The sequence below is a fragment of the Schistosoma mansoni genome (assembly GCF_000237925.1).
Source record: "Schistosoma mansoni, WGS project CABG00000000 data, supercontig 0167, strain Puerto Rico, whole genome shotgun sequence".
Taxonomy (NCBI): domain Eukaryota; kingdom Metazoa; phylum Platyhelminthes; class Trematoda; order Strigeidida; family Schistosomatidae; genus Schistosoma; species Schistosoma mansoni.
This window is the reverse complement of record NW_017386055.1, coordinates 580,129-598,708: the sequence shown is the minus strand read 5'-3', so window position 1 is coordinate 598,708 and position 18,580 is coordinate 580,129. Positions and strand designations below refer to the sequence as shown.

The 18,580-nt window shown below is 38.1% G+C and overlaps 1 protein-coding gene across 1 annotated transcript in view; it reads right to left on the bottom strand.

Annotated features, from left to right (window-relative positions):
• Nucleotides 1-3,550: 3,550 nt before the first annotated feature.
• The window catches only part of Smp_159000 (hypothetical protein), a gene marked incomplete at both ends in the record, with an annotated part of 59,516 nt that continues 44,486 nt past the window's right edge, over nt 3,551-18,580 (bottom strand). Inside the window, 9 exons of the mRNA XM_018797298.1 lie at nt 3,551-3,995; nt 4,686-4,780; nt 5,799-6,045; nt 7,648-7,800; nt 10,066-10,321; nt 10,436-10,648; nt 11,863-12,058; nt 13,342-13,549; nt 15,375-15,595. Coding sequence (XP_018646818.1) covers nt 3,551-3,995; nt 4,686-4,780; nt 5,799-6,045; nt 7,648-7,800; nt 10,066-10,321; nt 10,436-10,648; nt 11,863-12,058; nt 13,342-13,549; nt 15,375-15,595 — 2,034 coding nt within the window. The remainder of the gene's footprint in view (nt 3,996-4,685; nt 4,781-5,798; nt 6,046-7,647; nt 7,801-10,065; nt 10,322-10,435; nt 10,649-11,862; nt 12,059-13,341; nt 13,550-15,374; nt 15,596-18,580) is intronic.

Here is an 18,580-nt window from a genome sequence, read left to right as displayed (position 1 = left end):
ATCCAGTTTGACGCGCGTTTCGTCCTATTTGGGACTCGTCAGCTGGATATACCTGCATCTCAGTCTTGTTGATGTTCACTCTGCAATGGACTCGAACCCAATAACTTTCACTTCAAACGCTATCGCGTTATCTACTCAGCTACTGGATCCTCATAGCTACTTGCATGTGCAATCGGGTGACGTTTAAATTCAATTAGTGTTAGTTGTTTGAATCTTTCCATTGATGTTTAGGACTACAACTGGTCAGTCTCCGATCGGCCATATATGCATACTGTGCGTATTACCTCGATATAACCTTGATTCACAAACATTAAAAGTAAAGATGGATAGATAGTGGTTAACAGTGGAATCCAGTTTGACGCGCGTTTCGTCCTATTTAGGACTCGTCAGTTGGATGTACCTGCATCTTAGGCTTGTTGATGTTCACTTTGGGAATCGAATTCAGTACCTAATAAGAGACTGACCAGTTGCAGTCCTAAACATTAATGGGAAGATTCAAACAACTAATACTAAGTGAAATGTTACATTCGAAAATAAGCACTTCAGTGGTATACACCAACAATTTCTCGAGGATCTAAACCAGAATTAACAAGCGATTAAGCTCTAGGTCACTAAGTAAACATTCATTGGTGGATAAGGGAACATTGAGAGGCCGCCAAATAGTTGTTCAAGGTTTTAATCCTTTCAATGGATGTCCACGTTTCAATTGTAATATAAGTTATAAAATCTAAATATCACCACAAAGGCCTGTGGTATGAGTGTATAGATATTTCTTTTAGCTATATTGATATTACCCTAGTCGGATATTACTGTTATAACACCTTAAATGATGCTTACTGTTTCCGCTCCAAACACCATCGATCTTACATAGAATCGAGGCTGACAACAGCACTGTTTAGGATACCGAGAAAATTCCTCGAAAAAAAGCCAAAACAGGTTATCAGAAGGGGTTTTGTGGAGATTTAGTATGTTTCATAGTTGAAACCATGAGTCAATTGAAGCTAGACAACCAAGGAAAACCTGGAAACACTGGACGGCCGTCTCGTCCAACCGTGGGACTCCTCAGCAGTGTGCACCCACGAACCCGCCCTCGCGAGATTCGAACCCAGGACCTACCAGTCTCAAGCCGAAGCCCTTAACCGATAAACCACTGAGTTGGCGACCACCGGTGTTAATGTCTAACTTCAACTGATCCACGAAGTTGAGCAACCATTCACCAATTGTCATCAGTGAGTTCCTATCTCACAACAGACGTGGTTTTTAACTCCACTGGTCACTGCTTCTCACTAGAGCTCCTGGATGTACTTCCCGAAGTCACTGGTGAGGATATGATCATATTAATTATCAGAAGGTTATGTTAACGCTGAGATCACTTTGTATTTATAATCAAAACCTTCATAAACAAAAAGAAATAAGCATTACATCAACAATGATACAAACCTCATTTGGATGAAACGCACAACAAATAGGAGTTCCAAATTGTTCACGACCGAAAGTATTGTTATTAGTAGTAGTATTATTAAAATTTTCGATAGAAGAATGTAGACTACCATCTTGAATACGATGTAATGAAATACTTGATTGACCACGAGTACCAGCTAATGCTAGATGTGCATGTGGTGATGATAAATTAACCTAATTAAAACAAAGTAACAATACATATATATATGCATAATTATATGAGGTACGGAAATTCGGCAAAAAGATCTATGTATTTATTGGAACAGCCCCCCCCCGAATGCCCTGATACGGTCAAGAAACAATCACCATATGCTTGAAAAGTCATTCTGTAGTGTAAAGCATGATTGACAGTAAGCAAATTATTAGGGTGATAGGGTTGAGAACACATGTGTTATTTTACAATCTAGTGATGTTTTAATGATAATGAAAACAATTAGTTTTCAACCAATACGTGATCTAAATCTATAATCCATAAGGCAGTAAAATAATGTTAATAGATACAGTCCCATAGTAGCCGGTAATCAACGATAGGTTCATACGCCATTTATTCCAGCAATATCTCGGAGCCCATGTGTACTATCGGTTTGGAACCAGAGTTTTTCAATTGCGCGTAGATGAAGTTTCTGTGGCCACTTACCCCGTTAGAGTACCAGATGTTCTCTTTCCGGCCTCTCAATTTCGTAAACAACACCCAGCTTCATAAAGAAGCAATGAGTAAGACTAACTCAACAGTGACTGTATACAAGTGGCTATGTGAGAGCATTTGTAGACAGAGAGTGAACTTACAATGTTATCGACCTTACCAGAGCGTTTGTGGGAAAAGAAATTATCGGAATAAATGAAGAATTGTGAGACAATTTTTAAACTTCAAATCTAAAGGAAAACAAACGAGCGAATACATTTGGGTCATTGTAATCGATGAACTCCGCCTGTAGTTCCTCCAAAGGCTACTGCCGGACCCAAGACCGGATAAAGAAGGACGGTTGAACATGGGGTTAGCGACCCATCCCTTAGAAAACTAACTCCCTAAAAAAACGCTCACCAGAAAAAATTATTCAAACCATTCTAATTGATTCTGAACAATATCATTCAAAACCTCTAACAATCATTTATTAACTCTGAAGAAGAAATGGTTTACATTATTGATGAGTGAACGAGAATGATAATGATTGGTTGTTTTGCTGAGTCAGACATGTGTAGATAGTGTGACAGATGTTATATGTGTTATATATTCCCTTATCCTCATTATTATCATTGACTGACCGTGTCTTTTTGTTGGATTGTGTCGGATTTTGGTGTGGAAGTATACTGACGTTCTAGTCAGGTTAATCTTGTGTTCTTGATCTGAGTTGTGTTCAAGTCCTGTAGAATAGACACTGGGTGGGAATCTAGTGTACATATTCATCTAAGGTAAATTACCATTCCATACACCTGGAAAAAGTGAAAGGACTATTATAACCAAAAACCCTTGCGTTATAACAAGTATCCTACGTTCATAACAACTATAATCACGAAACATTAGAAACTCTAGTTACTTTTTAAATATACCATTATTCACCATGAACAGTCTATGACATCATGGACTGAAGCGTTTGTGCACATACGGTTTCAACCAACTTTTACGCCAGAAAAGAGAGGCGAAACCCGACCCACACGTCCTCGTCGCGCCTTCTGGATCATGACACTTATCCCATGTACTAACTTAAGCGGTAACACGGGTGGTGGAGATCGGCCTAATCAACCACTCTACCTATACCCACAAATGATAACGGATGCTACAAAGAAACATTGCATAATTATTGAGAGTTCAAAAAGATGGAAAAAATGAGTCTGCCCAGAAAAACAGAATGGAAGTGTTATGTAATGATTCTGCGTAAACAATGCTAAAACAACTATTAAGCCCTGATAGTTGTGCCATGCTTCGATGTAGCACTCTTCTTCAGAAGGGCCTACTAGGCTTCACCATGTTCCTATGGTTGGAAGGGGAGGAGTCTACACTAGAAAACAGTGAATGACGTGTTTCGTCTCTTCTTTTCCTCGTTGTAATTTACTACAATTACATTGTAATAATGCTTGAAACTTGTAATTCTTAAATGAGAAAAGGACTCAACCAAATATTAAAGATTTTCAAACAACTTACCAATAAATCAGCACAATTAACCGATGAATTCATTGGTAAAGATAAACGTGGTGGACAAGGTAAACGTCGAAATCGTCGAGTTGTTGAAGAATTATTAATACTATTATTTGTTGATGATCTAATCACTGTGGATATATATCTACATGGATGATTTGTGAGATTATTATGATCATGACGAGTACTACTGCCATTATTACTAGAATTCAATGAAGTTGTTAGAAGTGAAGTATTTGAAGTGGTTGTTGTAGGGGTAGTAGTATTATTATTCTCATTTGGAAATGATAAATGCCAAGCACCAATTCCACCCATAGCACCAACAGCATATAATCGATTAGTTGATGAAAAAACAACTTTGAAAATTCTAGCAGTATCAGCTTGACTATTGAAAATAAGACTAGAGAAGAACAAAAATACAACATAATGAAATTACAGAACACATAACAATTGCAATTCCAAATATGGTCACCGGCTACCATGTGACTGCATCTAGTCACGATGCTCCACTGCCTTATGGATCAGACCTTTAGGTCAAAGACTCCGGGTGTGATCCCCTAAGAAAACCACCTGTTTCAGTTTGGCCACCTGGTCAGTATCACAGTCCTCACACAAATCAAATGAGATTTATGTGGCGCATATGTATTCGGTGCCCCTTTGTACCAATATTTATGTGTTCAAATAAATAAATAAATAAAAGTACAGAGCTGCTGAGTTTCATTGGAATCATGAACTATGCGACAATTTCGTTCAAGTAGTACGAATTAGATATACACGACCCCTTGTCTAAGAGTCGAATCCAGGACCTTCGGTTTCGTGTGCGAGCAGTTAACCTTCTGCCCATCTAGAAGATTGACGGTGTATAGTGTAACAGTAGTCTGGAAGGAAGCTAGAGGGACAAATGAAGACATGAAATTAATCCTGTAGTATTATAGAATTTAGTCAGACAACTTGATCTCTATGCTAATGGTTTATGGCAATTTGAAACGATTTATATACGTACCAGGTTCTACGTTGCGACTGAACTGACTGGCTGGTTAACTTTTAAACCACGTTCAAAAGTATCAATGTCTAAAAGCAATCAACACACATTATCGAGCAATCCTGTGGTAGACGAATGTATTCAATGGGTATCTTTACCACATTGGACATGGTTGAACGCAGACAATCACGCGGGGTTACCTTCTGAATACATCCGATCACGTAAAGCTTTTTGAGTACAGTGAATAATAGCATTAGAGAATCTACTAAGATTTGTGTATGATGATGACAGAGTTGTCACCAAATGAAACAATATCATCCAAGTAAGCCATAGATCCTCTTATTAGAAGATCGACCCCTGAAAAGTTAGACGATGACATTGTTATCTCTTAAAGAATGTTTATGACAGAGTTAAGTGAAACTGGAAAAGCAGACAACACGGAAGAACACCATTTGAAGTTATCAATTCCAATCACAGTTTTTTACAAGTTCGATTAGTCTGTAAAAAGTTAATGAATCTTTTTGGTATGCCTTTCAATGATACACACACTAATATAAAATCTGTCAATCAGTCAGGACAGTGGTCTTGAGTGCTGTTAGAGGTATGAGGGCAGTTATCACTTCCCGGTTGCCCACACCGTGTAAGGGTTCTTCTAGAGGTACCTAAAAAGGAAATTGGGTTAGAAGTGGTCTTAATGACCTGAGAGCGTGACCGCAGTGTCCAAGGGACAACTGCTTGAGGTCGGTCACACAACACCTTTTGTGTTAGTTCCGTGGGATAAGGCGAGGTGTGCGTTTTTAGGGTCGACCTTTTCTAACCCAAACCCTCCTTGTCGAAAGGCAGAATCGCTTTTATGCTGGTTGTCTGAAGGAAACACCTTACTGATGTAACACCTCTGTACAGTCAACAGTACGACTTCGCCTTCGGACCTTGGGATTGCTGCTTTTAGTGTTACCGCTCTTCAACCGACCTGTCTGGCATGGTAGGAACTTGAGGAACGATTGTTCCAGCCAGTATAGCTCGATTGGTTCATCACGATAGACAAGCCCGACCACCATGTCAAGGTAGCAGCAACGGTCAGGGCTTTAAGATTTAGAATTATATTTGTAAAGTATTGTAAAGAAAAGAAAAGGATTAAAATATAACTTACTTATCATTACTACTACTACTACTGCCACCAATATTATTACAACTAATATGATTCATAGATGGTACACGTACATCCCATACACGTATACCACCATCATTGAATCCAGCAGCTAATAAATGATTATCAATACTTTTTGTTAAACATGTCACTGATGTATCTGATCCTGTACTAATATCTCTTAATTTTGATTCACATAAACAATCCCATATACGTATGATACGTGTATCACCGGATACCATGAGTTGATTTGCATGTTGACTCCAATGAACAACAACACCAACTGGATAATCAGTTTGATATAAATCTGTGATTCCATTCCTTTTGTAGTGTATAAGAAAGAAAAAGTCAACGAAATAAAGAGACAAATTCTACGAAGACAGACAATCAATTACAACATAAAAACTGAATGACTTTCTGGCGCTTATGACCGATTATTAAAAACTGCATAGATCTCCGTGAAAATATTCTTTACAACTATTATGTAACCTTATATAGTTAAGATCATGATTCGGGTGAAGCTAGACCACCATGGAAAACCTGAAAGCACTGGACGGCCGTTTCGTTCTATTGTGGGACTCCTCAGCAATGCGCATCCACGATCCCGCCTCGCGGGATTCGAACCGATCATACGCCAATTCTCTGGTTCCAGATCATTTATAAGACTAGTTTAAGAGAAATTTTGCAAGTTTTCATTGAGGTAACAGTATAGGTATGTTTGAAGTCACCACCCCATACAACCAAAAGAATATGTTACTCTCATCTTAAAACATTAGATGATGGTAACGTTAACTTCTTAATTGATTTCTACACTCTGTATCCTACAAAACTATAACTTACTTGAGTATGACTATCTATCTCCGAGACAAAATTAGAAGGCGAAAATGCTAAAAAAAAAAAACACTTAGCTGAATTCATCATCTGTAACTAAAATCAAGAGGATATCACCTGAAGGAAACAGATGATTCCAATAACCTTTCAAGGGCTTTCAACACCCACGTGAAAGGTGTGTATTTTATTCTCTACAAGATTAACACAATGGATTATATTACAAACCAGCTTGAACTAAACTTTATAAACTTTTAAAAGAAAGATTATCAGTACCAGTCTGTGCATATATGACCCAAAACGGAAATAAAACTCAGGATCTCCAAATCATAATGAAAGTGTTTAACTGATAAACCATTAAGTTCAGATCCAATAGTTCACAAGTCCAACATCAATTTACTTATGATATTGCGTAACTACCGTCTATTCTCATTAATAGGTAACTGCCTCATCTTTGAACATGATCGAAATCCACTAGTAATGGATTCTCACTAGAATTCCGAAAATAAACTCTCGAGATAAGTTTCTAATAAGCGGATGACTGTTGTCTCATCAGTAATATGAAAGTTTCATAGAGTCCTTTCAGTTTATAACACAGAAAATTATAGATATTGAGGCCGTTTAACTATTTACTCTGAGAAAGTGGCTTGCATTAGGTTACGAAATACCGGAAATGCAGTTTTCTACTAATGAGACATAACAAAAAAAGTTCCTCTTTACAGAATGAGGTTGCTATTCACATGACCAACCCTCCTACCTCATTTAGGCTTAGGACCGCCAGTAAACCTAGAAGAGCTCCAGGTTTTAAAAACCACAACGCGTTGGAAATCGGAAAGAGACATCAAATTACTGAATAGGGTTAAAGGAAGATTGGAAAGGAGAGTTTATGACGGAGCTAGCTGGAGAATCCTGGTCGGCGGCGATGGTCTTGGAGGTGAATGTCAGTGAAAATACAAGTCGTATAACATTTTCTAAAAATTGAAAAGGATCAGTGTTTTCAATGAACAATCTCCTCTTCTAATGTTTCGCAGTGTAAAGCAAATTTATTGATATGTGCACATACACACACAAATACAGACAAAGTAATAATCTTACCAAGCAGTTAAGATTTCAGGATCTTGACCAAGATGATGTGTATAATTACGCCATATACGAATGTAACCATCATCTGTTGCAGTTAACAACAAACTTTCCTCTTCATCTGCGTTTATAAATTCGATATCAGTGACGCATCCAACACGTGAATACCTAAAACAATGAAGCAAAGTAGGTATACAATATATGATGAAAATGATTTACAGCTCAAATGGATCACCCACTTTGGTTCTCTGAATTCAATTGAGAAGCTTTTATATTTAGTCTGGACAATATTTTCAGACTCTACTTCATGCAGAAGTGAGCTAGCAGTTATTTCTCCATCTCTAAATCAATACATGCTGGTATCTCCTGTTCCCAATTGGGCTTATTTGTAAATTTAGTTGTCTTTTATTCTAGTCAACTGGTTTAGTTGATTAACCTTTGACCACGTGATTAACTATCTATCAGTCTGTCCGTAATATCAACAACTAATCATCCTTGACTCCCACATACAACACAAAGCACTTTTTAAACAAATTCACTAAGAATCTGTCGCTAATATAAGTGAAATATGATTGATGGTGGTGACTTTCTAGTCATGAAACTGTTTGAGTTGTTTACGAAGGTTTGGGAGTTAGAAAGTCTTCCAACACCATAGAATGAGTTGACAACTGCCTCTAAATTTAAAAAGGGTTCACGTCGTTTATGTGACAACTATCGAGGGGTACGTCTACTTCCGACTGCATCCAAACTATTGCTTTCCGTCATACTTCGTACATTATTCGAAACCCAAGAAAAATTGACTCGAGAGGAACAGGTTGGTTTTCGTTCTGATCGAGGATATATTGATCATATCTTCATCCTCTCCCAAATGTTAGAACACCGCCATATTCATTACAGGCCAACAATCGTAGTGTTTCTTGACATCAGTGCTGCCTTCGATTCGTAGGACAGGACTGTTCTCTGGGATTGTCTGTTGAAGAAGTGTACCTGGGAAGCTTATTAACATCTTAAAAGCCCTATATACAAACACATCAAGCAGAGTAGTGGCATAAAATCACCTCCTCCGTTGTTCCATTCAAGCAATGGTTAGACCGGGTTTCTCAATCTCATCATTCAACTACAACTTTGCCATCGATGAAGTTCTGGAAACAGCTCAGATGGATGTAGGTAATAGTGGTGTACATCTGTTGCCTAAAGAAGGACTTCCCAACCTTGAGTGGGCGGATGATATTGTCTTACTGTGTGATGACACCCAATCCATACAATCCGCACTTAATCAGCTCGCAGTAAGTGTCCGTTAGTATGGTATGTCCTTTGTACCTTACAAGTGCAAAGTACTTTTACACGAGTGGTAGGACCCTGGTCCTGCACTCATACTAGGCAGTAAGCAGATAGAAGTAGTCAAGATGTTTGTGCACTTTGGTAACTGCATAAGTGCTCGTGGTCGTGTGAGCTATGAGATCAATTCACTTATAGTGAAAAGCAAAGTAGCTTATGCCATTATGGGTCATCTTTAGTGACTTGCTGATGTCAGTTTGGCTGCAAATGTTCGGATCTACAATGCGTCAGTGAGAACAGTTTTCCTCTATAATCGTGAAACCTGGTCTCTCCAAGTTGAGAATGTTAAACAACTCCCTATGATTGCTCGTCGTTGTCTCCGAAAGAATGCCGACATATAGTGGCAACACCATGTGTGTAATGAAGAGGTTTATCTTCGTGTATTCAGGCACAGTGACAATAATCAGTTTAATTTTATCAACTTGAAATGCCGATTTCGATTACTTGAACATATCCTATGGATGTTGTCACTGAGAATTCCACGTCGTGTATTATTTTACGATGATGGGACTGGTTGGAAAAAGCGGGGAGGTGATCAGTGTATGACATGGTATGAAAGAAAACTGTACAGGACTGCTTTCTCTTGATCCTTTGCGAATCCCTGGTTGGATTCCTAGAAATAGTGCAACACAGTGGCTGCAGCAGGTGGTTTTCTTAGGGGGCCACACCCTGAACCTTTGACCTAAAGGTCTGATCCACAAGGCAGTGGAGCATCGTGGTGAGATGCAGTCCCATAGTAGCCGGTGACCAACAATTGATACATACGCCATTTGTTCCCTCAGGATACTGGAGCCCATGTGCACCACTGGTTTGGAATCAGGGTTTTACAACTCCCCTTGGTGGATCCTTCATATCCACCAACCCGGTTAAAGCGTCGGACATTCGCTTTTCGTCCTCTCAATTTCGTAAACAACACCCCCGCCACGAGAAAGCAGTGAGTAGGACTTCCCTGAAAGAGGCTATATACGCTAGGCCACATGAGAGCATTTCGAGAGGGAGAACAGACTCTCCCCACTCTCGGCCGTACCAAAGCAATAGATTTTATCAAACAAAAAATATAAATAATAGTCTTCAACAAAAGTGTACACAACTTACCCATCTATCGTTGAAGGAAACTCAGGGAATAATGATGATTTTGCACTAAATGTATTAATTGAATGTAAAAGTTTTAAATTTTTTGTTGAATGTATTACAACACCTTTCCGATCAGAATTAATCATGACTAAATGTGGTTGATATGGATGAAATTTCACTTGACTTGATATAGAACAAAAAGTATCATTACTGCTATTATTAATACGATGATTAAGAGGATGATGATAAAAAGCCACAGGATGTAAACAGCAATCATCTAAGGAATCATTTATATTACTATCACCACTATCATTACTACGAAGACTAATACGACTTCTACTCATAATACTACTAATATTATTATTAGTATTATAACTAGGTGTTGGATTACAAACAGAAATAATTCGATTAATTGTAGTTGTTGTCGTATTAGCATTTATAGTAGATGTAACTAATGAATGTGAAATTTGTCCAGCAATACGTTCCCATTGTAAACGTCCAAGATGAGATATTTTACGTTGTTTCTTTAAACGATTTACACGATCTGTATAAGCGACTGCTTTTGGATCAGTAGAGATTGTACCCAATGAGACTGGTTCATAATCTGTAGTAAAATTGTGACAAGAATAAGAAAAGCTGATGAGTAGTATAGGGAACAAAAGTAGACATATTAATAACAATAATTAATGCCATACCAACACTAATACAAAAACTTGACCGTGGGCTGTTAATTTTGACATGATGGTCGGATTTCCCTATCATGTAGGGGACAACCAAAATATATAGTGTCTAGGATACTCACTTTCTTGAGTCTTTCTAACTTGAGCAGATCAATTGAAAAGCGATGAAACTAAAAGTACCAAGGTGAGATCCAAGGTGTAACATTAGTAAGCTGTTAACTTCAAACAACCGACTTATACAAAGATGTTGGCTTCCTACAATGGAAGTAAAGGGTTTTAAAAAAAAGTACGACCATGAAGATAACAAAATTCATCTTACCTAACGAATTGCTCTAGTCGGTAGAAAGAGCTTAAAAGAACGGATATAATATATGAAGACCTATTCATATGACGATCATTTTTCAACAGTCTTATCAATAGATGGATAGTGGCTAGCAGTGGAATCCAGGACGCGCGTTTCGTCTTATTTGGGATTAGTCTTATCAATAGAATGAAAAACACATCCAACATTTCAAGGAGATCCCATAATATGACACCGATAACGAAACAGTCACCAAGTCATAGGTAATGTAAGTGTATCGGTTTGAAATGCCCCAAAACATCAGTAAAAAGAGATGATAAAATCAAAGCAAATGTATGAGTAATAGAACTAGTCAACATAACAATGAGAGTAGGAAATGTCAGACTTTCAAAATACAGTTCAAGAGAGAATGAATTTGTGAAGTAACCTCCAATATGTAATTTTTAAATTCAGCATTTAGGGAAAGATCAAGAACAAATGGATTCATGCAGTTAAAACCGATATTGTTCCATATCACCCAATATCTGTCTCCATCCATTGATCACACTCAACACCAACCACAGGGTCTATACTTACTAATACAAATTAGTGCAACAGTCAATAACTTCATGGCTTTACTCTTACATCATCCAACATCATACGTTGAAGGGAGTAGTGTCCAGGTAGGTGTAATACACGTCTCTATCACCAACACTAGCTCATTCGACGAAAATTCCACACAACATCATAAGCCGATTTCCTATCGTTATTTAGCAGAAACTGATCAATTCACATCAACAACGAGAATGAAATCAAAATTCATATATAAAAAAATAAAGAATAATATCAAGTTGTTACCGAAGGAGTTTTTTGAGGTAGTTTGACTTTTTGATTGTCCATTGTTCAATTGTCCATATTTAGATAAAAGTGGACGAGTAAACCATCGACAAGACCAAGCAAAAAACTGTGTATGTACAGTATCTAGTGATGACGGGTAATTACCATTATTACCGCTATTATCAGTAGTAGTAGTAGCCGGAACTCCACATGTTACCTAATCGTAATAAAAACAAAATGTTTCTCAAATATTACTCAATAATTAGGTGTCAACGTATGCTTAAGTAATAACACTCGATCGACGTGTTCGACTACTTCACTCACTTCCCTTATTTCTGGTGTTAACACAGGCGAGTCCTGGAGCACGTACTTGCATTTAGTGGGGGAGAAACTCATCTCAAACATACTGTGATTGTTGCTCAATGCTGCCAAAAGACTGGACTTTATCAGCGTTTTGACCACACAGGTCTATGTCATCTCTGTATTCTAAGTCAATAGATCAGTTCCTGATAAGTCAGTAGACAAGAATGTTATTTCCAGTGGTAGGTCTGTGGTGAAATTGAACAAAAATGGAGATAGTAGATAGCCGTGTCAGACACCACTTGAGGTTGTGAAATCAGATGACAGTCCGCCATAAGCTCTCACTCGACTAGTAGTTTTCTAGTCAAGAGCATTCACAAGGTTTCTGTATTTCTGAGGTACACTTTTCAATGACAAACACTGTCACAGAACCTCTCGGTCTACAGAATCGAATTCTGCTTTTAAGTCAAGGAAAATTATCATGGTCTGACACATACTTAGTTATCATCTTATTCAAAACAAACATTTGCTGTACTAACGGTGAACCAAAGCGATCTGGTGTCATGAATTCATCTTTATTCATAATAAATTACTTTAATTCTAATCCCGTTTCCCAGTACACGATCTTCTTTAAACAAATATGGAAATATACAACTGTTCTTGATTCACTGAGCTTACAAAGTTAGTCAGTCAGTCACAACGTAGAACTCCGTACGTACGTACATCAGTTCGAGTTGCCATACCACATTAATACAGAGATGCAGTTGTCGATTAAAATCCCATAGTGATAGAAGTAGTAAGAGTATAGGCAGTAATGAGAAAGATTGGGGTTTGAAGATGTTATTGGAGGAGTATAAACCAGTGAAATAAATTTGAAAAGAGAAAAAGAAAGAAAGGGACATGAAGAATTCAGAAGATTAGAATTTGGCAGAACACAAAGAGTGAATGCACCTTCACCATTGCAAACGATTTTCAGTCATGTCATTCAAGGTCTCTAACCATCGATTGCTATCATCTCGCGGATCCCAACCAGATAGTCTAAACCTGCCAACATGGCTCAGTCCAACTGTCAGTGACTTCATGGATTTGTGCCACGTTTTGGTCTGGCAGCCCCTAGCTTTCTTCCAACTGATCTTACTAAACAGTGGATTGATTGAAAAAACAATTCTTGAATGATATAATTCACAAAATAGAACTTACAGTGTTATTTGACATTATTGTATTAGGCAATTGTGGAGAATTTGTAACAGATACACGTAATCGTTGATCAGTTTGTTGATATCGTCGACCTGGGAATTGTGCAGAATGTATAAGAGAACTGGAAGATGGATTTGTAGTTGTCATTTGTAATCCAGAAGTAGTTGTAATTGGTGTAATGGAATTAGAACTTGATTCTTTAACAAAAGTACTAAAATAGATAGACAAAAAGTTTTGAAAACACAGTCGCTTTTCCTAACATATTAAAGATCTACAGTTAAAACTGATACACACACACATCACACATGACCATGATGATACAATACCGCAAATAGATATGGACGTTCCGTATGTATATCACTGAATATCATACATATGATGATATCTGGAAGTTTATGATTTAGTTCAGTAATCGAGTCTAAGGTGAGAGCAATTTAGGAGTCGTAAATTAAAACTGAATATATATCGATGATTTTCACTGAAAGGCAGCCACCAATGTACTGCAAAACGATCATCTTTACAAACAATAACTTTTAAATATCAATAAAGCGGACATATATTCAGTGCTTCGTAATGAATTACAAGGAGATAGATATGCAATTCCTCAGTGAACAAAAGGATCTCGAATATAGCTTACGGTAGCTAAGCTGACACTAGAAGCATAACTCTTTATAAGAAACCTAAAACAGAAACTTGATTGTAAGTGACTATGACAACGAAACTGACTAGAAGAAGGTTTTCAACACTGAAACAGATCCTGATAACAGAGATGGATAGTGGCTAGCAGTGGAATCCAGGACGCGCGTTTCGTCCTATTTGGGACTCGTCAGCTGGATGTACCTGCATCTCAGAGTTGACATTTACTCTGGGACTCGAACCCAGTACCCTCGCTTCAAACGCCATCGCGTTATCCACTCGGCCACTGAGTCCTGATAGCCACTTGCTTGTGCGGTCCTAACAAAATCGATGGGAAGATTCAAACAAACAATACCAAGTGAATTTAGATCCTGATAACATTCATCACGAAAACATATAAACTGTCAAATTGATAACCCGGGCATGAAGATTACAGAAACGATCATATTAAACCGTACATCTATTTGCCCCTGAATGCCCTATTATGGCCGAGAGTGAGGAGAGTCAGATCTTCCTCTCGAAATGCTCTCTAGTGGCGCCTTGCATATAACCACTACCAGGAAAGTCGTACTCACTACCTTCTAGTGGCGGTGGTATTGTTTACGAAATTGAGAGGAAGAAAAGCCAGTGTCCGACGCTTTAACCGGGTTGATGGATATTGAGGATCCGAATAAAGGAGTTGGGAAACACTAATTACAAACTAAGGGTGCACATCGGCTCCAGAATCCTAAGGGGAAAAAAATGGAGTATGAACAAATTACTGGTCACCGGATACTATGGGAATGCACCTCCTTACGTTGCTCTACTGCTTTGTAGATTACACTTTCAGATCAAAGGGTCAGGGGGTGGTCCGCTAAGGAAACCACCTGGTTTGGTCTGGGCACCCGGGCAGTATCAGAGCCCTCACACAAATCGAATGATTTATGTGGCAAATATCTACTTAGTCTCTCCTTGTACTACTGTTTATGTGTTCAAATAAATAAAACAGCATTTTCACATTTACATGTACATGTATGTAGCATGGGAACACATGTTTCCGGAAAACGAAACGGAAAGGGAGATGTCCAAAAAATGATGTCACAGAGAGTTATTATCATAATTTTGGACAAGTTTAGTTGAAAGACATGATACGAATATTGTTTCCAACCATTGTCAACCTCAATCCGAAATACCTGCTCATCTAGAAATAAATATGAGAGGAAGAGATCGGAGTAATCGAACAGAAAGCATGGCAACAGTCTATGATCTCATCATTATGGATCAAAACATGATCATCTTCAATGGTACAGATTTCTAACTTCAATGAACTTGTGATATACCATCTTTCTATGGAGTTAGTTCATAAAGTAAACCTAATAGATAAGAATTAAACAAATCTCTACCAGAAAAACCAAATTTACTTTTCTGAACGACTTGAATTGATGTTATCAGCTGCACGATTCAACTCATTTACAGTACTGGATACATTGTCCGTAGATGTATTACTACTTGTAAATGATGCATTCAATGCAGATAATGATGTATTCAATGATGGGATTAAAGTTGTATCATCATTCGTGATAAATTTGTGATTATTATCATTATTATTTGGTGAATTGTAAACAATAGCCTGAAATTCAGCCTGAATAAAAAGAAAACAGTCGGAAAAATCAAAGTTTTAAAAAGGAATAAAACATTTGTCAGTCAGGGATTTGAATGTGACCAACTTGGTCACGTGTGCAGTTACGGGTATGAGGGCGAATATCACTTCCCGGCTGCCCACACCGTGGAAGGGTATTTCTTGAGGGACCTGAAAAAGAAGTTGGATTAGTGTTGGTCTTAACGACCTGGGAACGTGACCGCAGTGCCCAAGGGACAACTGCTTGAGGCCAGTCACGCACGACCTTTTTGTGGGGGATTTTTGACGTGTTAGCTCCGTTCTTCAAAGGACCTTCCCACCGGAGACGGAAATCCGTGGGATAAGGCGAGGTGTGCATTTTTAGGGTCGACCTTTTCTAACCCAACCCCTCCTTGTGGGAAGGCAGCATCGCTGTTATGTTGGCTGTCTGAAGGAAACACCTTACTGATGTCACACCTATATACAGTCAGCAGTACGACTTCGCTTTCGGACCTTCGGTTTGCTGCTTTTAGTCTTAGCGCTCTTCAACCGACCTGTCTGGCATGGTAGGACCTTGAGGAACGATTGTTCCAGCCAGCATAGCTCGATTGGCTCATCACGATAGGCAAGCGCGACCACCACGTTAAGGTAGCAGCAACGGTCGGGATAAAACATTTGTAATTTACATCGTGAACTGATTTGATGGTAGTAATTAATTTCGCTCTGAAGATCTTTATTCCAAAAACTAGTTGGAGAGGTAGTTCAATAGTTGAGTGGCTAGACTTTCAGCGACTAAGTAACAAGTATGAATCGGTGACTTAATCTAGTCCCGTTTGCGTAATTAAGCAATAACATTAGCCATTATGCTTTATTGATAATGTTATATCTAGAACTTTGATTCTTATTATGCCGCGTACTACTAGACTACTTGATCGATCGAACCCGCAACGTCGGAACGGAGAAGACAGAAGAATAGTAAGTAGGAATTTTATTGGCCAAAACATTGTCAAAATATAGTACAGAAATCTCGTGTATTTATAGTTTTTTTGGCTGAAAGTAAATCATCATTTAGAACAGCCAATCGAGGGTCATTCTTATCCATCCAATAGGGAAGCTACACGTCGACATTCTAGAATATTCCCCTAGTAGTGATTGGATGGAATGTCTTCGGCTCTTTCTGGGCTTCTTGAGGCTTCCTAGAGTTTACCAACGAGCCATCTTTACAGATAACTTAAGAACAAGTACACAAGTCTGTATACGGTGGATGAGTTAATTACAATAGACTTATGACAATAGTCTTGTGTTTATTTAGTGACTGACTAATTTCGAGACAAATTCCAAAAGTCAGAATAAGAAGATAAGGAAAGATGTAGTTGATACTAAAAAGATGATAGTCTTGTAATATCATGAAATGATTTGAAGCTTGGAATATACGGGATTCCTCTAGAACTTATTGCTCAATCAGATTATGATTGTGAGCTAAGAAGTTTCATGTCACGAATAAACGGCTGTTTTAGTAACCAATGAATGAATGATGCAGTTGAGACTACCTATTTCATAATCAATTTATTTCCTATTCTCTATGGACTAAAGTTACATAGTATGTGTTACGTAACCATTGCTACCACTTATCACAAGAAATAATGGGGATATGTCAAAAGAAAGCTAACAATCACTATACCAAAATGTAGCACGAGTTCACAATGACGCTGTCAAACAGGTTACCCCAAGTCTCAAACCAATCGTTACGATAAATTCGCAAGCTCCAACTAAGTATTTGGTATCTATCTACATGACTAAGTCTAACAATTAGAAACTTTATAGACTAATCTCTTGTCTTTGTCTGGCCATTGACAGCTTTCTGCCAACTTACTCTAACACCCCCAATCATAACGAGACAAAGTAGTTGGATGGAAATGAATATTACATGATCCAACCGATCATAATTTGCTACCTCATCAATACACTTGTCATACATAACTAGTACTCTGTCTGACCTCAAAAATGCTGACTCTATAGCACCAAAATAGTTCGAAAGTATCTATGGTCCAACATAAGTAACCTACGAATATCTCCTATTCTTTAAGTTCACATTTCACAGCTGTAGAGAGTAGAACAGAGAAAACGGCTACATAATAAACCTGTCTTCAGTTGACGAAAACTTATTACATCAACATCGTAAATGAAATAAAACAACAACTGAGCTTTCTACATTTGTAGTAATATGATACGAGAATATGAGCGTCACATTCTATAATTAATGTATAATACAATAATAACATTAAATGAATGAAATTTATGCCATATTACGTAATCAACACATGACATACCTTTTCACGAATCTACACCGGAGAGAAAAGAGAAACAAAGGAAAACAAAATGAAAGAAATCGATAACCTTAGAGGAATAAAAGTTAGAACATTATTTGATCACAGTATAATCTTGATTGATCACAATTGATTAATCACTGGGTGATGATCAATGTCATCCGTATCAAATCCTTCTTAGTGCTGATCGAATGCTATTGATCAAGTTGCAATGTGCCCACTAGTCTAGGTGGCTCGACACTGCGTGCACTATTTTGTAATAAGATGGTGGTTGGAGGTGGTCAACAGGAAACCCTGGAACCGGGTTTCGTGCTCCTTGGCACTCGTCAGCAAGGTGTATCTGTAATCTTGAGAGAACTGATGCTCCCTGATGGATTCGATCCCGTGTCACTCCGCTTCACACTCAATCGGTCGCTGCCCGAATAGCACAGTGGTAACGTCTCCGACTGTGACACGGGATCAAATCCGTCAGGGAGCACCAGTTCCCTCAAGATTACAGATACATCTTGCTGACGAGTGCCAGGTAGCACGAAACCCGGGTCCAGGGTTTCCTGTTGACCACCATCTAATGTCGATTGATGTTGAACGGAATACTGGAATAAAGTCATTTTATGAAAAAGTCAATTAAAGATGAAGCTAAAAACATAAGATAGAAATCTTTTTTTAACTATTGATTCACACA